This window comes from Papio anubis, chromosome X (genome assembly GCF_008728515.1).
Source record: "Papio anubis isolate 15944 chromosome X, Panubis1.0, whole genome shotgun sequence".
Taxonomy (NCBI): Eukaryota; Metazoa; Chordata; class Mammalia; order Primates; family Cercopithecidae; genus Papio; species Papio anubis.
This window is the reverse complement of record NC_044996.1, coordinates 14,857,425-14,869,937: the sequence shown is the minus strand read 5'-3', so window position 1 is coordinate 14,869,937 and position 12,513 is coordinate 14,857,425. Positions and strand designations below refer to the sequence as shown.

Here is a 12,513-nt window from a genome sequence, read left to right as displayed (position 1 = left end):
GTGCTGGGATTACAGGCATGAACCACCGCGCCCAGCCAATTCTTGTATTTTTTGTAGATACAGGGTTTTCCTTTGAACCATCTCCCAGACTGGTCTCGAACTTCACCCGCCTCAGCCTTCCGAAGTTACAGGTCTACAGGTGTGAGCCACTGCACCGGGCCTCTTTTATACTATCTTTAAGTGCAACTATAAACTTAAAAAGCAGCCCAGACATTTAAAACATGTTTAAAACTACTTATACAGAAAACAGCAGCTTTGGGCTGGGCATGACGACTCATGCCTGTAATTCCAGCCACTTGGGAGGCTGAGGCAGGAGAATCACTTGAACCCATGAGGCAGAGGTTGCAGTGAGCCGAGATCGCGTGCCACTGCATTCCAGTCTCGGTGACAGAGAGACTCTGTCTCAAAAACAAACAAACAAACAACGCCAGCTATCCCAGTACATACAATGCATTTTATATATGCTTTGTAGTGGATTAAATAATCTATACACAAGTGTGGTCACTAAAGATGAAATTAAGTGAAAAAGTTGTGGGTCACTGCCTCAAATATGTATCATCTAATTTAACTTGAAACCAAAACCTTATAAACTTACTAAGCAAATTTCCCAAAGGAGGAAAGTTGAAGAGAATCTCAGCTTTGAGAGTCAACTATTTCATTTAAGCAAAAGGAAGCTTTAGAACTTTACTTGTTTTTACCAGTTGTTTTAGCCAAGATTTCCAATTTATCATTAAAAATGTTGATGATTTAGCATTAAAAATGCTGATGAGGAACTTAAGACTCCAAATAACTTTTAATGTGTCTGAATAGCGGCAAAAAAGAAAGAGAAAAAGGTAAAAATAAAGTAGCAGATATTTAAGGTAATAATAAAGTTAGCAGTCAACTGCCCGAAGAAAACTTAGGAAAAACTCTTCTGGACATTAGCCTAGGCAAGTAATTGATAACGAAGACAAAAAAGCAAATGCCCAAAAACCAAAAATAAATTTAAAAGCTGCACAGCAAAAGAAATAATCAACAGAGTAAACAGACAATCTATAGAACGGGAGAAAATATTTGCGAATTATGATTCTGGCAAAGGACTAATATCCAGAATCTATAAGGAACTCAAACAGTAAGAAAAAAAAAAAAACTCCATTAAAAGCTGGGCAAAGGGCGGGGTGCAGTGACTCACTTCTGTAATCCCAGCACTTTCAGAGGCTGAGGCAGGGGGATTACTTGAGGCCAGGAGTTTGTGACCAGCCTGGCCAACATGGTGAAACCCCGTCTCTACTAAAAATACAAAACAAAAAAAAAAATTTCTAAAAAAAATCTTAAACATTTTTAAAGGAAAAAGAAACACACAACAGATAAATATGATGGAAACTAAAGATCCTAAAATTTACAGCAGAGTACAATCAATGCTCCTTTTGCTAAAGAAGGGAATTTCCAAGTTTTGCACCAGCTACAAAATTCTGGTGATTTCCAAAATCCCTGCAGAGCACATTAAAGTTTGTGAGGCTGTAGAGGCCAAATTTTTCTAAAGAAAGTATTTGTGATCCCAGGAGATTTAAAAAAAAAAAAAAAGCATTAGGCCGGGCGCGGTGGCTCACGCCTGTAATCCCAGCACTTTGGGAGGCCAAGGCAGGTGGATCACGAGGTCAAGAGATCGAGACCATCCTGGCTAACATGGTGAAACCCTGTGTCTACTAAAAATACAAAACATTAGCCAGGCATGGTGGCGGGCACCTGTAGTCCCAGCTACTCAGGAGGCTGAGGCAGGAAAATGGCGTGAGCCCGGGAGGCGGAGCTTGCAGTGAGCCAAAATCGTGCCACTGCACTCCAGCCTGGGTGACAGAGCAAGACTCTGTCTAAAAAAATTTTTAAAAATAAAAATTAAAAAAGCATTAATTTTATAAGCAAATAAAATTTAAAGTAGGTCAAAATGTTTGTCTTCAGTGTTCCCTGCCTTAACATTTATAATGTTACATTACTAATGGTATTTGTAAATAAAAGCAGCGTCCAATTAAGATAGTTATTTTTATGACTGAAGGGTGGAGAAAGAAAATCAACACTTGCTACAAAGTTGGAAGGCAGCTAATGTATTCTATAAATGGTATATTTTGAAAAAATAATCTTTTTATAAACTCTGGTATAAATACAAACAGCCAAGACAATGTGAGGAAGAAAAAGTCAAATTATGACATTGTTGGTCTTTTCGGAGTAGACCTGAAGGCCTCCATTTAGGAGACAGTATCCCACACATTCGAAACACATGAATCTGAGGAAATCAATAGTACTACTCAGATTTGTAATACTAATCACAGAAACACAAATAACAATAGCAGTTAGCGTTTGAGTTGTCACCCCATGCCAAGCACAATGCAAGAGGAAAGAAAAAAAATGAGGAAGGAACCCAGACAGCACAATGATGTAAAAAGGGCTCTTTATTCAGAGCAACTAGAACTTATAAAGTAGTTCTACTCCTGGTTTTATTACTATCTCTGCTTGGTGACCAGGTGACTAAATTTCTCTGGCCTTGGTTTCTCCATCTGTAAAGTCAGTGAGTTGAACAAGATAACCTCTTAAGATCATTTAGCTCTACAAGTCCACAATTCTGAATCAAAGGACTACAGACCATTTAACGGGATACAAGGTGAGCCGAAATTTCTAGTAAAAGAACTATTCACTATTTTAGGCACAAGTACGTAAACCTCTGGCTGAGAATAAAATTTCTGCCACTAGTGTGTAAGATTAACAGAAAATAGACATTTTTATCCAAAATAAAATGTTCTATAGGCCGACAGATCTGTTCATTAGGCAACAAAATTTTCACCTGTCCTGACCATATTTTACATGTTAATCTCCCAGATAAACATGATCACTACTGTATCACCACCCAAACGAGAAATTAAATGCATATTTGAAAACCAAAATGTCATATATTTGTAAGGAAGGGCATAATTTTGTGTTTCAGGTTCTAAGTGATTACAAGTATACAGTGAACCAAATGTCACCAACTTTTATCTCTGCCTTGCCAGGGCACATGAGGAAGGGAGGAAAATCTTCAAGATCTCTTCTATTCTACAAGAGATGGCAGTAGGCCAACCTAGCACCTAACCTGGTCAGCCAGAGGTAAAGACTAGCTAAGTAACACTTGCAGAATGATGACTACTGGGTACTAGGAGCTATAAGAAGTGGTTTCACAGAGTATTAGTCCCATTTCACCAATGAGGACATTTAGAATCAGGGCGATTAATTTGGCCAAGGTGACGCAACTAGTAAGTGGCTGGGCCAGGATTTAAATACAGGTGTTCAAACTTCCAGGTCAATGCTCTTAGTCCTACACTATGCTGAAGAAAGAGGTATTCAAACGGTGACACAGCTGCAGTGACTTAACTCTTAACAGATCACAGGTGAAGCAGTGTACTGAGAATCATGCACCCTTTGGGACAAAGGAGTGTATTAATACTTGAGAAGTGGGACGGGAGGTAGAGGGGTCGGCAGGGGAACTAGAAAGAAATGCACATGAAGACATTCCAGGACAGCTCTCTCCAAAAGAATGCAAATCATTTATATCCTAGTTCATCCATTCAAGAGAAATTCAGGAAGCTTTGCACAAGTAAATAATAAGTATTTTTACCACACTTTAAGGTTTAAAGTAATATGCATAATCAACAAGCACTGTGAATCATAATGGAAGGCAAGCGATTTCACCTATAACAAGACAAAGTGATTTTTTTAAATAAACTGTTTTTCAGAGGAATACTTACTATAGCTGGTATATGATCCGTATACATGCACATACATGTACACATATATAAATGCATCAGTTTCCTCAGAAGCATAAATTAGAATAAATGCATTATCTGATTCACTATATGAACATCTATTGAGTTAAAACAAAAACTTACCTTAGATGAGACTATTCTATTATCACAAAATCTTTGTGCAACGTAAGCTTCTGTTCCCGAAACTGAATGATTGCCAACAAACACTGTGCGTGTGCCAACTCGTTTCTCTTCTCCAGCACACTGACCAAGAGAAAAGGGGAAAAATTCAGTTTTTCATCACATTTCTCCACACTTCTACCAAGTCCAGCATTCTTGTCTAAGCATGTTGGGCTATAATCTGGGGAGAAAGCAGTAGGGAGACGAGAAAACCTTGTTAGGGAATTCAAAATCCACTAAGCTCTTACTTGCTGACATAGTAAAGATTAGTAAAAGTGCTGTTTGAACCAACTGTTCTGAGGTCAACAGTGCAATTCTAAAATGATTAAAGAAAGTACCCTAGAGAAACAGTATTTTTACTGCCAATCATTTTTCTTTCATCCACAGCCCAAATGAATCTTAACCATAACCTTCACTAGCAACACACTAACTCAGAAGAATGGACTGGGAATATTTCATTTATTATGCAACTACTGAGGACAACCTTTCAACTACCTTACTAGAGAACAGAAAGCATAATGCAGATTACTTCTAAACGCAAAATAATTGTATGTAAGCGTAAAGGTTAGAAATAGAATGGCTGCCTCTATTGAATAAATGATCAACTTTTTCTAAAAAGAAACTATAATTATTTGGCTTCACAGGATAGAGTTTATTTTGCAATCTCTCAGAGTCTTATTGTTGTAAAGTTCCATTTCACACAATATATTTCTCATGCCCATTTTACATGTTTAATAAGTAGACTCACTGAATCTACAAGTTTCAAGATTGGGCTCTATTTTATTCCACCCTTTAATTTTGCTGAGGCCTCACTCTCTTCGCTTAAATCAGGATACTACCCTTTTCTTATATAAATTTGGGACAGTCTCCTTTTATGGTACTGTATTACCATATCTGAGACTACCACATATTTAAGTCAAAGGATGTATGATAGAAACCAATATCCATTTATATATTCCCATTATTTTTTAGAAATATAATTCCCCAACCTAAAATGTTTTAATATATGTAGTCACAAAGATTTTCCTTCCTTTCAATGATCTATTTAAAGGTCAAAGGTATAAATCCCACCCTCAAAGTAATCATTTTAAGCAAGACTACTTAGAACTTGCAGTCTTCCAATTATCTACAATGTCTGAATGTACTCCAGTCTGAATTTGTGCATCTTATGTAGATGGTATGTATAAAATTATTTCTTCGTTTAAAAATTAAAAATCACCCCAAAGTATAGATAAAACCTCTTTGCCTTGCGTTTTCACTTAAGCTTATGGTATTGCCTTCGAAATTTGCAAGGAATCATGCAAAAAGTAACTGGGACAAACTGAAGTAGAAGAGAGATTCAGGCTGTATATAACTCTGGAAAGCTACTCTGGCATGTGCTAAGGGAATTTGTGGGATCCCTGGAGACCTGGAAAAAGTCAGTTAAGTATCCATGCTGGACAGCTTAGTTATTTATCTGCCTGCCCAAAGACAAGGCATTTGAACAACTGATTGTCCAAGGTCCTTCGCATGCTAAGAGTAAATGATTCATAGGTAAATTTTCACACAGTTCCTGGAAACCAGTAAACAGTATCTTTACCAAGTGGTAGCTTTGATTTAGGGGCTTACTTCTCTGTTTGCAACTGTAATATACAGGTTCTGACACAGCTCACTGATAAGAGCACCAAATTTTCCATAATATCCATTTTGTAAAACTTAAAAGTGAAAGTGTGTGCACCTGCCAGATGTATAGTTTATCTGGCTTCACCCCAGCTCCAACCTTCTGTTGCAGGTTAAGGCCTCTCTGTGGTCTCCACAACAGACCTGACTCTTATAATGTACCAATTTGAATTACAGAAAATGCCAAGTTCACGTATACACTGCAATTTGCAACCTTTAATTTAATATTCATATGGCTGTTTAGTTTTTCACACAAGGAAGAAGTGGCTACAGAGTAAATGAGGCAGAGTTACCTTTTATACAAGTTCTTAGTTAATTCTACAAGTGGAAAAGGGAAAGAGGCAAAGGAGGCAGAGAATCAGTGAAGTAGGATAGGTTGTGTGCTGTCAATATAGATTTTTCCCCTCAATTACAGCAACCGCTGATTAACTTAAAACAAAAATGGACTAGTGCTTTCCCAATTCTGAATTGTCTTCTACTGAATTGTCTTCTACAATCTGTGCCAAAGAACAAAAGGAGAAAACAATACAATTTTTTTAGGCACACTGATATTTTTATGAATTCCCTACATTTGAATGACATTTCCAGTTTTACTAAGAGCTTTCCTCATATATTATCTCTCTGATCTTTTTTGAATAAGGCCTAAATGACCTCTATCTCCATTAAATTGGAGAAAATGGATTGAAATTACTATGCAGGTTTGGGGTTTTGTGTGTGCAGATCCCAGCAGTGATTGCTGTTAGATGATGAAACAGAAGCCTGAAAGAAGCAGCAGAATGTCTACTTCTGAGCATTTTCCAAAATAGCACAGTCTCTTTACCCTAAACAGGTTTGGGTTGAGAAGTGCCTGAAGACTGGGGGTGGGGTAGTATGAAGTAGGTGACTTTTCCATGCCTGTTTCACCCTAAAAGCTGATGAGACTGCAATGTCTGGTGGAATTTCCTGCAACTGTATAATAATATTTGGTTCACGTAAAAAATAGCAATGTTGAACTCACATAAATTTCACCATAACTGCCCACCTGCTGCCAATATAGAGTGTTAAAACAGTGGTGTTAGTTCCTGTGATTTTGAATAATGTAGGTGTCTTTGCCAAAGCAGAGAAACGCTAAGTAGAAATCATTTTTAAAATCCCCATTTGGATGGCACGCAGTGTAGTCTGGAGTGGGAGTGTGTGACTCCTGGCACCTCATAATGAATTGTAATTCATTAGGAGTCCATCCTGTGCTGAACTGCTTCCCATTCAATTGTCCTTAAGAACAGCATTTCTTAAAACTTGAAATACGCTGGTACTGACTCTATTTTAATGACACATCATACTATATAATAAAGTATGGCAAATATTTTAAAATGTTTACAATATATGAATTAACAGAGAAAGCAATGTAAATTTCTTTCTCAAGATAAAAATCAACCTTTTGTACTCCTAATTTATACCTCCATAGTATAAACTGAATACTGTAAAAAAAAAAAAAAAAAGCAAGTAATTTATACTCCAAAATGGCCTCTCAATAAAAAACCTAACAGAGTAATCATTTAACTGGAAAATCCTATGTCTTTGCTAGTCATAAAAAGAATGAAGAGCCATTGGAAACAAAATTTGTTCCTTGATTGCCTCCAGACCTGACTAGATAAGAACTGAAGAAAAATAGAGACCTCAATACAAGACTGTTACTATAAAAGCTGGCACAGGATCTGAAATAAAGCCTACCTCTATATCCTTTCCAGGTGCTAGAAGACTTATATTTATCAGTTAGCCATAGATCTTTGACTCCTAATCCTGGTCACAGCTTTAAACACAATAACTGATGCCTTGTTCTTTTATTTAATATTTAATTTTTCTGGAAGCTCCCCAGGTGACAATTCTAATTTGCAAGCACTGTTGAGAATTACTGCCACAGACTCTTTCAAACAGTGATTGTCCTTAACATTCTACAAGTTTTCAGTATGCCAGCCATAATCTTGCACTATTTCTTTAATTTAAATAAACAATTTGCTTTCCAAAGGTTAAAAATACAAATAACCCTCAAATAGTGTTCCACCCAACCATTTTAAGCTGCTCACAATATAAGATTTCCCTTTGACAATTTATTTTGCATGCGGTTATCTCCCATCAATTATTCAGATCACTGATAATGAGAACTACAGGCCCTGATATAATGCAAAGCTACTTGAATTATCAGCAAATAATCTTAAAACTGATGTAATCCCTGGCAGTTACAGCATTATTTTTACTGGTCATCGAACTGCTTTCTGTAAGCTACCACAGCAAATAAAAGTATTGGCTCAAAAATGAACAAAAAAATTTATTAAAATCTGAAGACCTGGCAATGATGATTTAAAATGGTTCTCCACGCTCCAGTCCAAAGCTATTTTCTTCTCTGAAGCAGGAATATTTTTGAACAGCATAATGTCTTAAAAAGGCCAAACAAATTCAAAATTGAAAGAACATTTCATCAAAATTTCAGATGTCTACTAAAAGGCTCCCAGAAGTCAGCGTTTTCATACTAGGGCTGAAGGGGTGGGGGTACGGGGAGGAGATCACTACAGTTCCAGGAAACATTTCCAGTGTATTAAGCTTCTTGGTTAAAATAACTACAATGTATTCGGTGGTCAAATTGCTGAGGTTTCCAAGCCCACTCCATTATAACAACCAAAGATGAATAAACCTGATGTGTAATTTACAATCATAACTCTAAAATGATCCTTAAAACTGCACTTTTCAGATTTTGCTTTTACTGCAACTTAAGTGATTAAGCTGTCTCTCCTCCTTTTGCCAAAGGAAGTGAAGCAAGACTGATGGGGAATTTTGTGTTGTTCTGCCTTTAAAGCTTAATTACGGTCATATTTACTGAAATTCTCAAACACCTGACCAAAGGACAAATGAATACACAAAGCTTATTCCTAAACACAAAGATTTCTCTAATTAGGCATTACCCAATGGCAGCACATTTAATTGAATAAAAACTGCTATAGGAAATGGACATTAAGCCTCACACACACACCTAAATCACCAAGCACAACGCTTAAGAAAAAGCACTGACCATGAGGATTTGGATAAGAGCAATGCCTTGTTTGCAAGCTCAGAGTGGACCTTTCATTATCTCAAAGTGATCCACTGAGCAGTTTAATTTCACCAGGGACAATCAATTCTAAGTATTCCCAATCTGATCACCCTTCCCCCACCATGCCCTTACTCCAAGAACTTCAGGGCTACAGAAATTGTGGCTCTAAAGACTGAAATGCAGCTTCATTAAAGGATTGCTAGTAGAAAGTTGATGGATCAAAAATACTGTAAACATTCTGTGATTCAGGATTCTAACAGGAATTTTATCTTTTAACGATTCAGGTTCTTCCATTTATAGGAAGTAACCTGCGACTCTCAGTGTTCCTTTGGGGTCTCAGCAACTCAACTTTCCTTATTAACAGAATCTTTCCTAACATAAAGCCTGACGATATGCACAAAAATTTAACTAGCAAGTATACAAAGCCTCAGAAGTTCCCTTTCACTTTCACCCTACCCATCTCTACACACAGTCTTTCATTTCAAACACTTAACAAAATTTAAAACTCTAAATAAGGAGATTCTTAACTCTAAAGATAGGAGCAGTGAGGCTGACAATCCAGCTAACCATTCACGATTACCCTCAGGAAATGGATAAAAATATACATGCAAATAAAAAGCAGGAATAAAGCAGGCCCCAAGACCTCAAAACTCAACCTGGCTGAAAAGAGGAGAATAAAATATATATTACAAACCTCAGAGGCTGAAGGGAGAGATGGGACCATCTGCATACTGACATGCAGAAATTTGGCAACACAATGGCAGCTAAATCTCAGAGAGAATGCTGCAGATTATCAAGCAACTTGTACCAACCCCAGTGATCCTTGTAAGGTTTCCCAGAACTTGGGAAGTGAGCCAATTATGGCTTGCCTAGTTCCTGTACTTCCATGGGAGGCAGCAAAGGAAGCATCAGACAACAGTCTATTCCTTAAGAGCTCAAAGCAGTACTCTGGCGGCCTTAGCCCCATTATTGCACCATTTAACATCTTTTTGTTATTCTTCTCAAAAGACCTGATTTGTCTTTGCAACTTTCGTATTTTAAGGTGTTATTATTTTAAAATATCCGTATCTTACATCACACAGTAACTTTTCCTCATCTTGGGAAGTTCTTTTCTAATCCCTGCCTACAATAAATGGACCACAATAAAAAGTGGGGCTAAACAATAAGCTTCTGAGGAAAGTTGAATTGAACTTTTAGTTGTAGTTTAAGAGGAAGCGACATAATCTAAGTATTCACTATTATACAGAGTTTCCCCACCCTAAGAGAGTGACTGTAATACTGTAAATTCAAGCTTCAAAAACATATGCAAGACTATATATAAGGCCTAAGCAGATGGTTTATGTGGAAAGGTCCCTTAGGGATGGAAGATTTTTCTCACTATTTAGATATCTCATAGGTAAGAAAGTTATATCTCAGCAGCCAACAGTAACATCTAACAATCACAAGGAAAAAAGTCACTGGATATTAGGGAGAAAAATGCCTTTACCAGTATCATTACCTAGAAGAGATAAATTCTCATCCAAAAATTACTTTCTAGATCACCAGAGAAGAATTTTTATTACAGTGTAAGAAGAGATAAGAAACTCTAGCTGGAGCAAAAGAAAAAATATCATAAAACGGGTGTCTGACGACCCGAACAGGGTTTTCTTTCTTTTTTCAATGATAGTGTCATTACTATAAAAGTGATAAGTTTTCCAGAAAGGTCTGCCAGTTCAAATATAAGTTGGAGTGTGTCCAGCAAAAACAATGAATGCATTTTTCCAAGTCAACTGTTAAATACCATACAAAAAGCAAACTGGCTTAAAAACTGCCCGAGTTGTAAATGTAATTAATTTAAACAGCACATCCAGGCTATAACTTTTCTTAACATCCCCAACAAAAGAGGTAGGTAAAAAGCCAGTTTCCATTGTGGAGCATGGCTTAGTTGAATAAATGAAGAAAGTAAGGGGTTTTGGGGCAGGGGGTGCATTCTTCCTGGACCTGGCACAGTGGCTTGGACCTGTAATCCCAATGCTTTGCTTGAGGCCCAGAGTTCCAGACCAGCCTGGTCAAACACGGTGAGACCCCTGTCTTTAAAAAAAAAAAAAAAAAAAATTTAATTAGTGGACCATGTTGGCACACACCTCTAGCCCTACCCACCAGGGAGCCTGAGGCAGGAGGACCACTTAAGCCCAGAAGTTCAAGGTTACAGTGAACTATGATCACCATTGCACTCCAGCCTAGGCAACAGAGTAAGACCTCATCTCTTTAAAAAAAAACATTCTTCCTATAGGGAAGGCTTTCAGGGCAAAATCTGGAGGGGACAGGGGAAGCAAGACAGTTATGACTCTGAGAAATATTATTTATACCTTTCTTTTTTCTTCAAAATGAGACCTGGAGAAAATGACTTAGTTGAGCTTCATTTCCTTATCTGTAAAATAAGGGCACATAACGTAACAGACTGCTTACAGCAGGATTAACAGAAACACCCAGAAATCACTTTAAATGACTGTAAACTATTCGCAGGAACAAAGGATGAGGTTTGCAGATGTTAAACTATGGGAATATTAAAACTCTAACAACTGGGCCAGCACGGAACTAGGCAATGTCCTCAACATAACCCACATGTAAATGTTTTATTTAAAGCAAGAAAGTTTCTGGCTCTACAGAAGAGGCACAGGAAATTTTGGTGCTACCCGTGCCTAAAAGGGCAGGATGAGTTATGGTCTACTAGCAGAGTGCGCTTGGTTTTGAAAACAGTTCTTCAGTGTTCATGAAGAGCACTAGAGTTAGCCAGGGAGGCTGACAAGTGCCATGTTTGATGACAAATGAGGGCCACTCGAGGAGCTTATGGAGGCTGCTGTCCAGAACATATACCGTTAGTATTTTGGAACTGTTGGTCTGACACCCTGACAGTAAAAATAGGAATTCGTTTCTCCCTTTGCGGCAGAGCACACAGGCGCTTGGGAACTGCACAGGAATTATTGACACTGTCTCTCCATCATCTCTTCCCTCTCCCCAAAGCCCTGGATTTGAAGCTTTTGTGCACTATAATGACTGGATGCCGCTATAAATATAACAGATGATCTGATTGTAATTATTCCTAAAACATACTTAAAAGCGACTATATAAATTAGCAAGACGTTTGAAGTGCGATATATAACTTGGATATTGAAACATAAAAGAGCACGACAAATATTCAGTAATGCCTTACATATAAATAAAAATTGTTTAGATTGCTAAATTTTAATGTGCCTTTGAGTACTGCCAACTAGGAATGCCACAGTAAGATGAATGGCAAGAATATCAGGATACCACACTCAATGTTCCCCAGACTGAATTACATGAAACAAGTTAATAATGAGGTTCCTTAGAGAAAGGGGAAGCCCACCCCTCCTCCTGGCTATTCACAATGCATACCCACGTAGTAAAAGCTCCATAAAGTCTTAAAGAAACCTTTTTTAACTTTGTGTAAGTCAGCATTTCCCAGAATTTTTTGACCACAGAACTTTTTTCCCACAAGGAAATTACAGTGACATGACATTCTGTACAGCATGTTTTGGGCAATGCTACGGGAATACACCTCTTATCTCAGCAAACATGTCTACATATCTGGGCTACATCTATGCTAGAGTCTACTGGTAGGAAAAACATAAGGTATTCACAATCAGCTATACTGGCAAAGCACTCAAGGGTATGAGGTGAGATCACTGTTGCATTTGTGACGATTTCTATCCATGTATGCCAAAAATGGGTAAAATTAAGTATTTGGCTATGATCCTAGGTGGGTGTTTTTGCTTCTAAAGCTTAATAAAGAGAGGGAAGAAACCAGGAGATCGAGGTCCTATTAGCCTTCTACCATCAATTGCTCTATATGTGTCTTGT

The 12,513-nt window shown here is 37.6% G+C and overlaps 1 protein-coding gene across 23 annotated transcripts in view; it reads right to left on the bottom strand.

The window, feature by feature from the left end:
* The window catches only part of ATP11C (ATPase phospholipid transporting 11C), a 208,351-nt gene that overhangs the window by 94,916 nt on the left and 100,922 nt on the right, over positions 1-12,513 (bottom strand). For all 23 annotated transcript variants that reach the window (XR_004180585.1, XR_004180586.1, XR_004180587.1 and 20 more), the window contains one exon: positions 3,891-4,010. Coding sequence is in view for 20 of the 23 variants with exons in the window: in XM_031660560.1 (XP_031516420.1) it covers positions 3,891-4,010 (120 nt within the window). In the remaining 3 variants the exon portion in view is untranslated. The remainder of the gene's footprint in view (positions 1-3,890; positions 4,011-12,513) is intronic.